Source organism: Mirounga leonina, unplaced genomic scaffold (genome assembly GCF_011800145.1).
Source record: "Mirounga leonina isolate KUSES-001 unplaced genomic scaffold, KU_Mleo_1.0 Mir_418, whole genome shotgun sequence".
NCBI lineage: Eukaryota > Metazoa > Chordata > Mammalia > Carnivora > Phocidae > Mirounga > Mirounga leonina.
In genome coordinates, this window is record NW_023270739.1 from 22,606,739 (window position 1) to 22,624,700 (window position 17,962).

Genomic DNA, 17,962 nt, shown 5'->3' on the forward strand with positions numbered 1-17,962 from the left:
TACACCCTTCATAACCAGACCAGGTGTTCTGAATGTTGGCTTAGGTAACATATTTAATTGTTCATTGGTCAGTCTTTTGTAGACTCCAAATTTGTTTTTGAGGTGTGGGGGAGGGTAGGAGGGGCCAAGGGAAGGGGAGAGAGAGAATCCTATGCAGGCTCCACGTCTAGTGTGTAGCCCCCAGTCGGGGGCTTGATCTCACAAGCCTGAGATCATCACCTCAGTTGGACATGCTCAACCGACTGAGCCACCCAGGAGCCCCTAGACCCCAGATTTCTTGTGGGCAGGGACTATTCACTGGGAACAGAGAATACTAAAAGGAAAAGATATATATACTGACTTCCAAGTAGGAACCACATATACAAAATTAAAACACACACCTCCATAGACCTTTGTTTAAATGGAAATGTGCTCTGTGCTCAGCGGGATCATAAGAAAAACATGGGCTTAAAAAAAAACCCCAAAACCTCTGGTCCCCGCCCCAGGGTGTGGCCCATGGTAGATGCCCAATAAGTGCATGTTGAATAAAAAAAATAACATAAAAGAAAGCATTTAAGGCAAGCCTCAACATCTTGCCAGAAATCCATCTTTTATCCTAAACATACAAATAAGCCCACAGATAGGGTAGATGTCAATCAAATTTTGAGGCAAACGAAGCCAGTGTGGGAGAGTGTGGATTCAAGTTTCAGCGAGGGAGGAAGAGAAGTTGCACCTGGGGCAGGGTCTTGGGCCCCGGCGGGCGGGCATGGGGAGGCGGGGAGAGGGGAAGGGGGAGGAGACTCTGGCGTCCCGGCTCCGCCTCCCCCACCCCACCCCCACCCCACCCCCACCCCACCCCCGGCGGCGGCGGCGGCGGCGCAGGGCAGCCGCGCGGGAGTCGGCAACAGCTGCAGCGGCCCGCGCCGCCCCCTCGGCCGCGGCCCCCGGGGCGAGCCCGAGCACGGTCGGCGGCTCGCGGCGCGGCGGCCGGGGGAGACGGGAAAGTTGCCGGCGCGAGCGCAGACATGCCGGGCAGCGACACGGCGCTCACCGTGGACCGGACCTACTCCGACCCGGGTCGGCACCACCGCTGCAAGAGCCGGGTGAGAGGCGCGGGCGGGGCGGCGGTGGGGGGGCCGCCGGGCCGAGGGGCGAGGCCGGGTGGGCTTTGGCGCCGGTGTTCGCCAGCTCGCTGCCCGCCTCTCGCCGCCTGCCTCGCTCCCTCCCCGGGTCCCTCCCGCCACGGGTCCGCGCCGAAGGGGCTGGGGAAGGGGTGGGGGCGTCGGGGGCAGAGCCGAGCCCAGCCCGCCGACCCCGCCCTCCGTCGCCGCTGGGTTCCCAGCGCGCCTGCCGGACCCGGGCGCCCGGGGTGCCCGACGGCCCCGCGCTCCGCCACCCACCGCCAGGGAGCGCCCGCCGCGCGGTGCCCGGACGCGAGGGGATCCCGCCAGCCGCGGCCCCGGTGGGACGGCGCGCCCGCCCTCCCGACCTCGCGTGCTGCCCGCGCCTCCGCGGCCCTCGGGGTTTCGGGCGCGGGCCGGCGGCGGCGGCGGCGGCGGCGGACGGGCTTCCCGGTCTGGCGCGGCGGCCGCCCCGGCTCTGCCCGAGCGGAAAGTCAGCCTTCGCCGCGGCAGCCCCGGAGTTCCGAGCCGTGCCGAGCGGGCGTCCTCTCCATTGTTTGCAGTGGAATTTGCTGTTGCTGATTTTGGCTGTGGGCGAAAATAGCTCTTCAGAGCAAGCAGCAGAGACGAGCCTTGTAGTGCTTCAAAATAAAGACGGAGGCCGCAGCCTGGGCGCCGGTCCCTCCCGGCAGCGGAGGCCCCCGCCGGCTCGGGGGTCCCTTTGCCTTCCTGGGCCGTTCAGTCCCGCGGCGGATTGAAGTGCCTTTGAGAAACAGGACGTCCTCCTCCCTGGCGCTTGTTCTGGCAAAGCTACCTGGAGGTGCTCTTTGCTAACTACTCGCTTGTTCGAGATCTCAGTATTTGAGCGTCAGCCTCGCGGTGTAAAGTTCACAGCTAGAGTTTTGCGCAGATTCTGGCCTGCCATCCCCCAAGATCCAGAGACCACTGGACGGGAAAAGTGGCAAGAGCGACCAATGCAGCTCAGCCCCTAGTGCGGGATTTGGGAGTTTAGTCATAATTCGGAGAACTAATCAGTTATCCCAGAAGTGAAGTAACTAGTCCCTGTTATCTCTTTTTCCTTTAGTATCTGTTAACTGAATTAACAGAATGGTGTAAATTTTTACAGATTAAACTTATTTGGTGGAGGTTACTGCATCCACTCCACTCTCCTCTACTCCCCAGAAGAATTCTTTTTTGCACTTTATTTTTTTATTGACGTATACTTGACATACAATGTTATATTTAGTTTCAGGGGTGCAGAATAGTGATTCCACAAATATATACATTACAGAGTGCTCACCATGATAAGTTCTGCATTTTCTTTAAAAGTTTCGTAACAGTTTGTTATGAAAATAACCATAAACTGCCATTTGGAAGAAAACATGGGCGAAAGATCTTTGGTTACCTAAGTTAGAAATTGTTGGAAGGATGACTGCTGGTTAACACAGAGTTAACGAGGAGGAAAGGTGAAGATCGTTTTCTAATGCATTTGTAATTGGAGGAGTCTATTAATGTTGCAGTTGACAGAAGAAATTTCAGACTTGAAAATGTGGAAGCTTGGTTTCTCTTGTCACAACTGTGATAATCTTTGTGTAAACAACAAGATTAGTAATCTTTGAAGGATGGGTGGCTCATTGTGAGCTCATTTAGGTGATTTGGCAAGACTCATGGAACTTTGCAAAACTCACTCTTCATAATCTGTGAAATGGTAGTGATAGAGTTCATACCTCAGCTACCTAGGTGGAAAGTGGCAAAGCAAACACGTAATTGAAACTGTAGATTTAGTTTGTCTCTGCTGGTTCTGCTAATGGTCCATTGCTACATATCCCTTTTCTACCACAACCTTACGTGAAGGGAGTTGCTTATTTTCTTTAAAGTTCTACCGATGATGTTACACGTACTACCTTGTATTATTAGCATGGAAATACCTGATTTTGGGGGTGGGGTAGGGCAGAGGGAGAGGGAGAGAGAGCATCTTAAGCAGACTTCATGTCCATCGTGGAGCCTGACCTGGGGCTGGGTCTCACGACCCTGAGATCATGACCTGAGCTGAAATCAAGAGTCGGATGCTTAACTGACTGAGCCACCTAGGTGCCCCGAGACACCTGATTTTTTAAATAGACTGTGTATTAAACCTGAGTTAGACATTGTATGTACTGATTATTCTAAATTAGCTTATTGGACAAATGAAATCTAGTGAGGACTAGACAAACTTAGACCAAGGAGGGCTAGAACTTTAGCAGACAGTGACTACATGTTTTGTAGCAATGATGCTGAGATCCCTGTTTAAACTTCTTGACTGTCTGCTTTTAGGATTTTACTGTTCAGATGGCAAGGAATAGAACTGGAGGAAATTTTGTAAACTTGGAACTTTTCTCAAGTGAGGCCGATGTAATTTTGAGTCTGTTCTTAAGGCTGCAGTAAGCCTGCTGTAATGAAGGGAAAATCACCAACAATTTTCCTGTGCAGAAAGTATTTCTCCCTTCAGATGATCCTAGCTCCTGTTTTGTGGAACTCTTAGATCTAGCTATAAAGACGTGCTTTCTCCTACACTCAGAGAATGTGATGCAGAAGGAGAACATCAGGCAGTATTAGGGTTTAATTTCTTGATGTGTTATTTGGTGGTTTATTGCCAAAGGGGGGTTTGTTGCCTCCCTTTGGCAATAAATCATCTAGTATAGGATTTTTTTTTTAAAGATTTATTTATTTATTTGAGAGAGCGAGAATGAGAGAGAGAGAGTACACGAGAGGGGGGAGGGTTTTAGAGATTCGAGAAGCAGGCTCCTCGCCGAGCAGGGAGCCCGATGCGGGACTCGATCCTGGGACTCCAGGATCATGACCTGAGCCGATGGCAGTCGCTTAACCAACTGAGCCACCCAGGCGCCCCTCTAGTATAGGATTTTAAAAGAACACTTTTGTGGACTCGTGTGGTAAATTAGCTCACCTAAAAATACTCTAATGAGAACTGGAGGTGCTGTGCAGTTTCCTCCCAGGAAGGGGCTAAGACTCCAAATTCTTGCTTACTGAATGGTCATTTTTTAAGTTCAAAATTGATACCTGTTGAGATAACAGGAAAAATATACATCTCTCTTGCTGAGTTTGGTTAAGCCTTTGAGACTAGAATAATAATGAGGCAGTGTACTATTTTAACGTTGCAGGAGTCTATTTTTACAGCCAGGTGGATTAACCTAGATTCCCTCCCCTCAGTGAAAATGTAATATAACTAATGAATTCTGTGATTATCTCTAAGCTGACAAGTCAGGATCATTCATATTTTTAAACTTTGTCAGGGTAAAACTCAGAAATGGTGCATCCTAACTCGACACACAGAATAATATCCCCTACTTTAAAAGGAAGAGCATGCATAGTTCGAATCCTACTTTTTTTTTCATGCCCTAAATAGTTAAAGCCTGTCATCTTTTTAAGAATACAGGCAGTCCGCTTCCTATATATTAACTGGTTTTTATTAATTAGTGAATTAAATTTCTGTTCTAATTTTAAATGTTCTAAAATGGCACCTTCAGCCACCTGTGGATAATGGTCAGCAGCTGGGGCTCTCCAATCAGGTGACCTGGATCATATTCTGGCTCTTCACATTTCCCAGCCGAGTGAGCACTGGGGCAAGGTCTAACCTTCCTGAGCCTCCAGTTCCCTGTCTGTAACAGAGGTGATAATAGTCCCTGCTTCTGGGAGTGATCTCGAGAGAGCATTTGTTTAAAAAAAAAAAACCCAAAACAAAAAGCGGTCCTGTGCACTCAAGGTTAGATGTTTTTATCCCTGTGTAAGGTGAATACTTTTTTTCTTATTCTATTGGTACCGCTGCTAATCAGAATCGCTAGTCATCCTGAGTGCTTCCCTCCTCCTCATCTCTCATCTGTCGGCCGTTCCGCTGGGTCTTTCTGGGACTTTTCTCGGGACTTGGTACCTTACTCCCCACGTGCCCCAGTCATCTCCCACCTCAGTTTAGCCACGTCTGACCTCCGGAATTGGTAACGGCGCACTAGCTTCCTCGTTGCTCTCGGATTTCATCAGCCCCAATCGATCCTCCCCGCAAGGACCAGAGTATTCCACCCAGAGGACCACTTTCAATGCGCTAGCCCCCAGACGACAGATCTTGTACTAGTGCCCCCACGGACCCCGTAATCATTCGAAGTCTTAGTTTCCTCTTCTCCACTCCAGGGGTGTTAGAAGGACCAAATGCAGTAACATCTATAAAATAACACGTACCCAGAAAGAACTCAGTAGATGGTAGCTGTTTTTGCTGCTACTATATAAGAAGTGGTCATAAGCTTGAAAATGGGCAGACTGCTAATTTTGTGACCAGAATAGACTTGCTTGGGCATTTTTAGCATTTTGTCCCTCTTCCATCATATGTTCCTTATCACATTGACTGTTTACATATTTGTCACTTACGTGTTTATAAACTGTGGACACTGGCACTTTGAGAACAAGAGGTTTCATTCATGCAACAAATACTTGCTGAGCACCTTCTGTATGCTCGCGACCACTGTAGGCATCAGGAATATAACGGTGAATGGAACAGACAGCCTGGTCTCTCTGGAGGCTTAATATCTGGTGATTGTATTTTATTTATACTTGTGGCCCCAGGAAATACCCTCCTATTTTATAGGAGGAAATGGTAATAAGTACAGAGGTCTCTAACATCTGGGCATGGTGGCTACCTGTAGTTCCTCGTTAAGTGTTCTGTGGTTTGGAAATAGACTTTGAATTACATGATGAGTAATGGCCAAAAGCAGTCAGGGAGAAGAGGATGTCATAGCCCTTCTCAGAGTGGAAATGGTTGGGCAGTGATGTAATAAGTTGACGATCGCCTGCTCACTTCCTGGGCAGGCACAAGAGTGAGCGGGCACAGACCTCTGTCCCGGGGGCCCCTGACCTGGTGGAGCAGTGAGTGGAGGGCTGTGTGAGTACACTTTGAATCAGTGATCTGTTTTATTCTAAAGAGTTCTTTAAAAGCACGGTGAATAATGATGAGTGTCTCAAGTCCGATTTTTGTTAAATTCCGGTTGGATAGATTGATGGGGTGTATTTTGAGCTGTGCTTTGCTACAGGCTCACGGGCTCTCCCTTCAGAGGAGAACAAACTGCCCCCCGCCGCCAGCACACGCGCTTGTCACATCCGCTCTTGAATACCAGGACAGCTGCTACCAAGTTGGACTGTAAGACCCACGGCCTGAATTTCCAGGGCTGCTCTTAAGGTCAGAAATCATCCTGATCTTTCTGGATGGAAATTGCCCATGTCTTGACTGAGGACAGGCTGCAGCTTTCAGCCCTGCTGTTTCTTTTTTGTGTTTTTTTGTTTTTAGTGGGGGGGGGGGGGGGGGGGGGGGCTGCTGGTTGAGAGAGAAGGGAGAGAACCATGAATCACTGTACTGTGAATCAGAACGAGGACTTTACATGCCTTAGAAAAGGAACATCAGGATATATGATCCATGCATGATCCAACTGCTTCCATTGGGGGGAGGGGGTTACTGCTTGAAGGAAAACAGTGTATTTAATGATTATTCCTCTGTAAGGAGGCAGACAGAACATAGATGAAAAGAAGAATGCAGTAACAGTGTTAACAGCTAACCTGTGCTAATTCCTTACTATAACCCAGGTGCAATGCTAAGCGCTTCAGATGCACTATCTCCTTAATCCTCATAATATCCTATTATAGCTTGATTTTTACAGATGAGGGAGTTGAGGCCCGGGCAGTTTATTTGTCCAAGGTCTTGTGGCTGTTAGGAAATGGTCGAGCTAGGATCTGGTGAGCCTAGATCTAATTGCAGACCTTGCATTTTACCCACTTTGCTGGCTTCTGCCTCTGAGATGAATACTGGAGAGCAGCTCAGTCTTCGTAAACCTGTCGAGGCCTTGAACACGGGTGTGGTCAGCTTCTGCAGGGTGCCTAGCCAAATGGTGTGTTCGGGAGTCTTAGAAACACAGCGCTTTGCCGGTCCTTTGTGTATCGTCTTCTGTACCCAATGAACTTTTGATGAAGAATGGTTTAGAGTGATAATTTATGAACTTTTTACAGTGCCTGTGATACAAGATTGTTGCCAGTAGTTTGGAGAAGTCTTAAAGGCTGTTAAATAAGCTCATGATTAAAGAACATCAGTGAAGAACCATCTTCCAGCCTGGTATTTGGTCTCTAGAGCATGAACAGTTGAAGAACACAACAAGGCTGGTTCTTCCTGTGACAGTCCGAGTCACAGTCTGCCTCAGCAGATCACCTGGTAGGACTTCAGCTTCCCTGGACCGAGGGCCTGTGCTTCTCAATGTGTAGGGCACAGTCCTGGAAAGTAGACTCAAAGGTTTGAACCATGTTAGAACTGAAAGGGGAATGTAGACATAAACTCCAGAACATTCCATTTGTAGAAGTAGAAAAGTGACAATTAGGCAGACTGTAACCAGTGAAATGAGGTAATTAATACAGGTAACTAATGAGGTAACTAATAATATATAACCATTATACCAGTTTCTATCTTTTTTTTTTTAAGATTTTATTTATTTATTTGAGAGAGAGAGAATGAGAGAGAGCACAGGAGAGAGAGGGGAGGGTCAGAAGGAGAAGCAGACTCCCTGCCGAGCAGGGAGCCCGATGCGGGACTCGATCCCGGGACTCCAGGATCATGACCTGAGCCGAAGGCAGTCGCTTAACCAACTGAGCCACCCAGGCGCCCTCTATCTTTTTTTTAAAAAGACTTTATTTATTTGAGAGAGAGAGAGAATGAGAGACAGAGAGCACGAGAGGGAAGAGGGTCAGAGGGAGAAGCAGACTCCCCGCTGAGCAGGGAGCCCGATGTGGGACTCGATCCCGGGACTCCAGGATCATGACCTGAGCCGAAGGCAGTCGCCCAACCAACTGAGCCACCCAGGCGCCCACCAGCTTCTATCTTAAATGAGAATTCCTTAACAGAAAACGGTTTTAAATATTTTTAGATACCAAGCTAATTGCTAAGTTATATAGGATACATATCTCAAAATTTAAGTAGAATGAGAATTTGAAATTATTTGCTGTAGAGAATTAATTGATGGACAGATTTTACATTTTATGAGTTTTCCAGGTGGAGAAAAAGTGAATTTGAGTGATTCAGTGTTACATCATCATCCTTATTAATTTGTTTGCAGATTTTTGGTGGGACTAGGGTGAAGAGGGTGTGACATTTCCTGTATTAGACTGCTTAGCTGCAGGAGATCTGTTGCCACTACTAAAGATGATCTTTTCTTTTTTTATTGTTGTTTTTTTTCCCCGAAATAAAGTTTTGCAAAATGAGTTCGTCTCTGTCTTTACCTTCTACATGTTGGGATAGGATATTGGGGAAAAAACATGAGCCAGATGCATCAGTCATGGAGTACGTTACACACACACACACACACACACACACATTATAACTTAGAATTCAAACCTGGTGTTTGTTGCCCCCAAAGCTTTCTGTTCCTGTGAGACTCTCAATGAGGGCATCTTCCAGCACCAAGTGTTTTTAGCATATGTAATTTTCATGCAACACCCCAGAAACATCATCTGGTTCTTCGCCACAGAAACAATCATCTGCCCCAGCGCTGGGGTGAAGACAGGGATAGGATCCATTGGCACGTCAGTGCCAGTCCCCAGTGACGTGCCTCCCTGAAGGAAACTTCCACAGCCAGGGAGTAAGGTGTGGCTTTAGCACATAATAAAAGGCATTTCTACTTAGATGTTCCGCAGGCACCTCAAAGTCTACATGCCAGACTTCATTCGTTCTCTCAGATCCCCCCACCCCCCTGCCTGGAGCCTGGAATACTTTCCCTGTCCAGCATATTCCCAAATCGGAGGTCCGGGAAGCTCCCTCAGCGCCCCCCATCCCTTACCCACCACATCCGGTGGTTTACCTCTTACCGTTCCTCCACCACCTTTGCCTCTCTATCCCCAGCCTCACTTTCTTAGTTTACTTCTGGATTTGAAGACGACGAAGGGTTCAGAGTATGGACTCTGGAGTCAGACTTGATTGTCCGCTCCTCCACTTAGCAGCCCTGGGAACAAGTGTGAGAAGTGGTGTGAGGAACCCCATTGCAGCAGCTGTTGTTCTGACATTGAGTCACTTGTGTCCGCCACAGAATTCCCCAAACTTCAGTCATTCCCACACCTACACATAGCTTCTTACCACCTGTATGGTGATTTACTTAATATTTCCAAAGCCATTCACTCCTTCAAAATTAAATTTATTTTTAAGGTATCAATGTTCCCATGTAGTTAATATTGCCTGTGCCCCCTGAGGGCTTGCAGTGCGAGATTACAAGGATGAGCCTCTGTTGGACCATCAGCAGCGAGCTGCTAGCCCTGAACAGAGACTTTTCTTCCCGCCCAGTCACCTGGATGGTCTTGCGGGTGGTTTTCAAGGGAATCACTGGCTCACTGTGATTCTCTGTTACTGCTTTCGTTTTATGCCACTGAAAATAATTCAGAATCATTTTGGAAAACACTGGGTGTTTGTATTGTATCATCTCTCCTCATCCTTTTAGAAATACTTCTTTTAGAACCACGACTTAGAAGATGCTTGGAAGTATTTTTTTCATGGATTGTGAAAATTTGAGTGTGTGGAGATGAACAGAAGCTCCACTCTGGTGATCTGAAGGCAGCCTGTCCAGGTGGGAATATGTGGAAGAGGTTGGGAAAAGGGGGACTTGTTCTTGGCCAGATCTCCCATCTTCTCATGACCTGAGAGAAACTGAGGCCATGGAAGGCCTTGGGCGAAAGAGTGCAATGTCAGGAATTATAAGGACTCTGGGAATTTCAGGCAAGGACAAAGTGGGTGGAAAAGAAATTTCAGCTCTGTGTTGTTCTGAAGTAAACTTGAATTTAATTAAGATGAGTATGTAGGCTTGTTGTAAGGAAATTAAATGGTGCCTTGAGCTGCAGCCTTCCACAGAAATTTTGAGATAAGTTCTTGTCCAAAAATAAAGTATGCCCTTAGTGAAAGCTACGCTTTAGCACCTCAACATATTTACTTCAGTGTGTGCATCTGTGTGTTGGGGCCAGTAGTCCCTTTTTCCCATCTTTGTGAAGATACTGTGATAATCCAGAAGGTGTGGAACTCAATTTCAGATAGTCAGTGGTACTATTTTAATCTCACTAATTGGAACAGGTGGCCTGTATTTGAGACCGAATCTCTCGTTGGCATAGATTTTAATTTATCTGGAAATCTGAGGCCCATTCAGTAAGGCTGTGTATTGGCATCAGGCAAGTGCTTGAAAGCTTCAACCATTAAAAGCACAGAAGGCTGAAAGGAAGATCGAAGAAATGGAGCTTAATAGTTTGCTGCTTCGATTCCATTCTTAACTGTTGGGTGTAGAGCTAGTCAGGAAGATGGCGGAGTGAAGCATGTCCAGATGCTTGAGAAGGCTGCTGATAAGTATTTCTCCAGATGAAGACAGTGTCTGAAGTATCTCCTTTGAATCCATCCCACAAAATGGCAGGGTTGAAGAGGACTTGATGCAGTCCTCATGTTTTTATAAGAACTAGCACGTCTTCAGGCATGAGCTGAAGGGGTGTGCTAGAGTGAGTCAGCTTACCACAAGCACTCAAGTTGAGATACTTCGAAATACCGCTAATGAAATCAGAGATGGTCTCCAGATTATGAACTTCTTCAACTGCACCACTCCTTTTTTTTTTTTTTTTTAACAGTAAATGTGTGCTTTGCAGGATGTCTTGTGAATATCTTGCTTTAAATCCTTCATCCTTCCAAAGGACAGAATCCCAGTTTCTTCCCCTGACACCCAGAGTCTCTCATCTGACCTTTGTCTTTCACCCATTCTCAGCCCTCAAACTCTGGCTTCCTTCTTTGTGGTTTCCCCTGGCTCCCCTCTATGCCTGTGGGCACCTGCTCCATTCTTTCACATGGGAGGGGATGATTGTGTTCATTTATCTACACGTGGATCCTGGTACATGGTTGGGGCTTTGTAAATACTGACAGAATGAGGGAATGTGGGTATGTTGTAAAATTGCACTTTCTTGAGAAGCTGGAAGACATATTCTACTCTTGAGCCATATCAGTGCAGATTAACCTACCTTATTTTAAAATTGCTGTACAGGATTCCAGGTTATGGGTATTCCATAATCTATCTAATTATTACCTTATTAAAGGACACATATATTGCTTCTAGACTTTTGGTTTTACAGGCACTTCAGTGACTGCCCTTGGACATGCTTCTTTTTGCACATGTGAAGAATATGTTAGTAGGCTAAATTCTTAAAAGCGGAATTGCTCCTTAAGAGTGTGTGTATGTTAAGTTACGATATTGCCAAATTAAACACTATACCTACTCTGTCCAACACTAGGAGGCGGGGTGCAGCAGTGAATATATATAAACTGATACTGTTTATATAACCATCAATATATGAACATGCCTCCACTCACATCTTTCTGACACAGTGTATTATAAAACTTTTTGATTCTTGCCCATCTGATAGGTGAAAACTGGTAGCTCATTTTAATTAATACTTCTCCTGATACAAATGAGGTTAATCATATTTTAAAGTTTTTATCTTGAAATAATCACGGACCCCCAGAAAGTTGCAAAAAATGGTTTAGAGATGTCCATGTATCCCTCCCCCAGATTCTCCCAGTGGTTACATCTTATGTAACTTAGTACAAAAGGTTAATCATATGTTCACATACTTAAACATTTGGGTTGTGAACTGTTAATATATTCTGGCCATTTGTCTAGTGGGTTATTAATCTTTTAAGTTGTTTTGTAGAAGCTTTTTACTTATTAAATAAGTTGTATTGCACATACATCTTCTCCAGTTCATCATTTCTCACTGTATTTTCTACTGTTATGTAAGAAATTGCCATAGATTAGCAAGTTGAAACACCCCCGTTTATCTAATCTCATGGTTTCCATGGGTTGGGGATCCAGGTACAGCTTACCTGCGGCAGGATCTGGTTCGTATTTATTCAGTGTTTGCTGTATGCATCCTCTGCTCAGAGTTTCATCAGCCTGAAATCAAGGTGTCAGCCAGGACTACAGTCTAGTCTGAGGCTTGCAGTCCTTTTCCAAACTCACTGGTTGTTTACGGAATTAAGATCGTTGCAGCTGTAAGACTGAGCCCCTCAGCTCAGAAGCTGCCCACTGTTCCCTGCCACTTGGCTCTCTCATAATGTGGTTGTTTCTTCAAGGCCAACAGGAGAGCCCCCAACTCTGTTGCATTTTGTCTCTTCTTCTAGACCCTCTCTTAAAGGGTTTATCTGATTAGGCCAGGTGCACGCAGATTAACCCAAGTCAACCGATTAGGAACCTTAATTATATCTGCAAAATATTTTCACTTTTGCTGTATAACATAACCTAATCATGGGAGTGAAACCCTATCACATTCAGAAGTCTTGCTCGTGCACGAGGGGAGGGTATCATACAGGGTATGTACACCAGCAGGTGGGAATCTTGGGAACCATCTTAGAATTCTACCTACTACACTGTTTTGTTTTGTTTTAAGATTTTTATTTATTTGACAGACAGAGACACAGCGAGAGAAGGCACATAAGCAGGGGGAGTGGGAGAGGGAGAAGCAGGCTTTCCGCTGAGCAGGGAGCCCTGTGCAGGGCTCGATCCCAGGATCCTGGGATCATGACCTGAGCCGAAGGCAGATGCTTAATGACTGAGCCACCCAGGCGTCCCCTACTACACTGTTTTAATGATACGTTGTGTGTATGCTGAGCATGGAGCCTTACATCTAGCAAACACTGAATAAATATTAACCAGACTTTGCCATGAAGAAATTTAAAAATTTCAGGGCTTATAGGATTTGTGTCATTCTTACGGTGGCCTTTGAGATTCTTTTAAAAACCCAAACACCATGTTCTTCTAATACATTTTATGATTTAATAAATTTTATCTTTGGCTCACTTTTTAAAAATTTAAGTAAATTCCACCCCCAGCATGGGGCTCGAACTCACAACCCTAAGATCAAGAGTCATGCTTTACTGACTGAGCCAGCCAGGTGCCCCAGTCTTTGGCCTATTTAGAATTTGGTTCCCTTTGCACAGTTAGCTGCCTTTAAAAATACACTGCTGTCCACATTTATAGTTTCATTTTTATAAATTTCTACTTTTTCTCTGGGTTTTAAAACTTTTTTTTTAAACTATTGAATCAAAGGTTATAGTCTTAGTACATTTATTCTGGATTGATATCCACCTCCGCCCCCCCAAACCAGGATTTGGAATGAGCATTTTGAGAACTCTAGCTCATGCATTTATAAACTTTCAAATAGGCACGATTCCAGTGTTCTTTACAGTAAGGAAAGGCCAAAAGGTAGAGGGGAAGAGATGGTGAAGTTCGTTGTTTTTTAAAAATTTTGCTTTCAGTTCTTTCTTTTGAACTAGATGTTGCCTGTCAGCAAGTTCTATTTAGTGTAGAAACCTGACCTTCCACATGTTTGCAGAAGCTGTTAAAGTATGAAGAATGTGTGTTGTTGTTTCCTCATCCGGCTTTGCTGCCTTAATCACCTGTAGTCCACCATCCCAGCTAGGGAGATGGAAGAGCAGGTATTTTACATACTTACATACTTACATCGCCTAACTTTGTGCTCTGCGGGGCAGAGACCTCTTTCCAGCTTATCCCCCTCTCACTCAGTAAATAGATTTTGTGCCCTGTGCTGTCTTCGTCCTAGGACATTGAAGTGGATTCGTCACTCATGTTAGGATAGTGAGTACAACCAGATTTTGTATTTGTAGGTTATAAGCTGTTTCTCTCTTTGGCTTGATTATCCTAATTTGTTAAGTTACCCCTGTGGCTTGCTAAGGGGTTGTTATGTGCACCTGTGTTAATGATTGAGCGGCTCACCTTATAATCTTTGCATTTGACACAGAGGGAGGTTAAACCTGTTGTCTGTGTCCAGAAACTAACACTTAACATTTCGTAACCTGACCCAAGAGCATATTAAAGGTGGAATGAATGTACTTTTATTTATTTTTTAAAATATTTTATTTATTTGACAGAGAGAGACACAGCGAGAGCAGGAACATTAGCAGGGGGAGTGGGAGAGGGGGAAGCAGGCTTTCCACGGAGCAGGGAGCCTGATGCGGGGCTCGATCCCAGGACCCCGGGATCATGACCTGAGCCGAAGGCAGACGCTTAACGACTGAGCCACCCAGGCTCAGTGCTTTTATTTATTTCATTTGAGAAAGGCATCATGCTTGTAAAAACCTCCTGACTTAAGCAATTATCAAGTAATATTTGTTGTATAAAGTTTACCTCCTGTACTGAGCAATTTAGAGCTACTCACTGAATTGGCATCTGTTGGGTAAGTGGGCAGCAAAATTAAAGCAAGAGTCTTCTTTCATTCATTCTTGTCCCGCTACCACCAGGAAGCCGTGAGGGCTCTTATACCCAATCATTATCTGTTTCCAGCCCTCAGAAATGCTCTGCTATTTGGGTGAGTGGGAGCATATTAAATTCTACTGCTGAGAAATTTGACTAGGAGTCTGGCCACTTAAAATGATCTGATGGCAAGAGAGTTTTTTTACATACGGCTCAAATTAAGCTCTTATTTTTACTTACTTACTAACATCTCTGTTTGTTTGTTTATTAAGTAACCTCTCCACCCAGTCTGGGGCTTGAACTCACCACCCTGAGATCAAGAGCTGCATGCTCCACAGACTGAGCCAGACGGGTGCCCCTACGCTCTTATTTTTAAAGCAAGACTTAGAGTTAAAATGAGAGCTCTTCAGCCTTGTTGATGTTTGAGGGACAGTTTTGCAAACTGAGCCCACCATTCCAACAGTCATTGTTTAGTGCTTTTATTTCTTTGGGCAAATGGGAAATGAATGATACAGTTTTGCGGGGTTTTTTTGTTTTTGTTTTTTTTTAAACAAGGAGTTTAGTTTTATTTTCTCTGTGCATTTGTAAAACACTTAGGACCAACATAGAAAAAAAATAAAACCTCCTGTGAAAAACATTACACTTAAGAAAAAGAAACAAAAGGCCTGAGAGGGATTAGTGCCTTAGCCACAGGGAGCTACAGCAACTCTGATTGGTCCATGGAATTGAAAAGATACTGGGAAGATAGAACAGGAGGCAAAAGAACGAGAAATTACTGAGGAAGAGGGCCTCAAAGTGGGCCACGAGGGGGAACTGGAGGCCGGGGGTGGGCCGGGGTGGAGGGAGGGGCCCCCACTGGTAGCCATAGGGTGGGGGTCGTGGAGGCCCAGTGTATCCATGAGGAGGTCCACGCATCCCCTGTGGAGGCACAGGACCTGGGTGACCCATGGGAGATCCAAATGGAGGCCCTCGAGGGGGCATGCCCATTGGAGGAGGTCCAGGATGAGGCATTCCGGGTGGCGGTCTGGGTGGTAGCTGTCCCCAGAGCCTGGGGGCCCAGCATGGGGGTGTCCTAAGCCACGAGGGCCATGGTCGGCCAGCTGCATCTGAGACATCCCTGGATGGGGCATCCCACCTGGTGGGAATGGGTGAGGATGTGAAGGGCCATGTCCTCCAGCCCCAGGAGGTATAGGTGGTGGGGGCATGGCTGGGGGTATCCCAGGTGAAAGGGCTCCAGGAGGCGGCACTGGGGGTTGGTAGGACCGAGGAGGAGGCATGCCTGGTGGAGGAAGCCCGGACCCCAATGTTGATACCACAGGATTGGGGGCTGAGGGTGGAGGGGGTGCATCTGCAAACAGCTGATGAGGGCGGTCAGCCTGGGAGAGTGGGTTCTGGGCTGCCAGAAGTCGTTCAGCTGCTGAGCCATGGCGCTCACCCTTGGAGTCCTTCTTGAAGGCACAGGACACAGTGATAGGGTGGTTACAGAGATACTGCCCATTCATGGCCTCAGTAGCTGCATCTGAATCATCAAATGAAGTGAAATTAATAAAGGCATAACCTTTGGAGTTGCCTGTGTCAGGGCCCCACATAATCTTCGGGGTTTGTAAGATGACCCCAAAGGCGCTGAAAGTATCATAAAGCAGCTTCTCATCAGTCTCCGGGTCTAGACTGCCAATGAAAATGTTGGCCCCCACGTCCAGGTTCTTGTGAGCTGATGCTTTGTTCACCCGTATTGGTTTCCCGTAGAGTTTGATCATGTTCATGATCTTAATGGCATAGTCAGCATCTTCCTCACTCAAGAATTCCACAAAGCCATAGCCTTGGTGCTGACCTGTGACTCTATCCTTTGGCATGTGGGTGTTGACTACTGGCCCTGCCTGGAGAAATAGCTCCCACAGCAGTGGTTCACTCACCTTCTCGTCCAGGCCCCCGACGTAGATAGTGGCATCCTGGTTCTGCTCGGAGATCGGCCCGGCCGCCATGGCGAAACAGCTCCCGCCGTCTCCAGGCAGCCTAGTTTCGTGTTTTTATGGCTGTCTTTAGATATTCATGCCTTCTCAACCTTCCTTTTTGAAATAATTTGTTGCACATATGGGGTAATTTTAATGGTAACAGATTTGCTAAATAAGAATAATATACTTCTGAAAGACAGAGACACTAAATCCATATACAAAGATTATTTTATATTTTCTGATACTTTGGACATTTCAGAAATCATGGTTGCTTTGTTAGTAAATGATTCTTTAACTGCTCCTGGGGTGTCTGGGTGGCGTAGTCGGTTACAGCTTCCGACTCTTGGTTTCCACTCAGGTCTGATCTCAGGATCATGAGATGGAGCCCTGTGTCGTTAGGCTCTGCACTTAGTGGGGAGTATACTTGAGATTCTCTCTCCCTTGGACCCTCCCTCCCCCTCTCAAATGAATAAATCTTTAAAAAAGAAAAAAAAAATAATTGCTCCTTAGTTTATTTACACAATAGCCTGAAATGAGCCTGGATGTTTTTCTAGGACGGCTAGCTTATTAAATTCTCAGTGGATTTTAATTTTCTGAAGTTTATGCTTGCTTTGATTGTTTAATTAAGGTTGAAGTTAATGTTCTCTGCAAGTAAATGCAGTGACATCAGATTCCAAGCTTATAAGGTAATGAAATGGTCCATCAGAAACCACAATTTATACCATATTTAAAAAAGTAAAACCAGATTTGCAGAGGGAAGGATGTTTCTGAGCATGAGGAAAACCCATATCAAATCATTAACCACATAGTTCTGGTTAAATAGTAGACAAATTTATTTTTAATTACTAAATGCGTCAGACCTGGAAAAAAACATTTAAAAAATATGATACCCATATACCTACGTCCTAGATTAACAGGTGGTAACATTTTGCCATATTTGCATCAGATTTCTGCCACTTGTTTTTAAGAAATAAATGGCCCCAAATGCAGCTCTCTGGATGCTTTCTCCCTTCCTATGCCCTCAGAGGTCTCCATAACCTGACGTTGGGTTTCATTCCTTTGCTTGCTTTTATACGTTGAATGAACTCATAAGCAATATATAGTACTGTTTCTTGTATTAAATATTTATATAAATGGCATCTCTTTTGTGATTTGCTATTTTATTTAGCATGGTGTTTTTATTTTATTTCTTCAAGCTTTTAGGTGTTTGGGTATTTTTAAATTTTATTTATTTAAGTAATCTTTACACCCATCATGGGGCTTGAACTCATGACCCTGAGATCAAGAGTTGCATGCTGTTCCAACAGAGTCAGCCAGGTTCCCCCCCCACCCCCCAGCATGGTGTTTTAAAAATCTATCCTACTTCATTCCCATCTTTATTTTTTATTGCAGTATGTTATTTCAGTATATGAATAAACCAGCGTGTGTTTATAGCCATTCTCCTAGTGGTAGACAGGCAGGTTGAGTCAGAGGTCTGTATGCTTGTGGGAGAGTTTCTCTGAGGAAGATGCCTGGAAGTGACATCACTGGGGCAGAGGAAAAAGTATCTTCACCTTTACCATCTGTTCTTAAGTAGCTTTGCCAAGTACTTATAAAGAGTGATTTGTTAAAG

General features: G+C 45.6%; 1 protein-coding gene and 1 pseudogene across 1 annotated transcript in view; one reads left to right on the forward strand and one right to left on the reverse strand.

Annotated features, from left to right (window-relative positions):
• The first annotated feature begins 887 nt into the window (after window positions 1–887).
• The window catches only part of TMCC3 (transmembrane and coiled-coil domain family 3), a 72,133-nt gene continuing 55,058 nt past the window's right edge, over window positions 888–17,962 (forward strand). The window contains exon 1 of the mRNA XM_034987832.1: window positions 888–1,082. Coding sequence (XP_034843723.1) covers window positions 1,005–1,082 — 78 coding nt within the window. The 5' untranslated portion in view covers window positions 888–1,004. The remainder of the gene's footprint in view (window positions 1,083–17,962) is intronic.
• On the reverse strand, window positions 15,171–16,380 carry LOC117998881 (annotated as a pseudogene).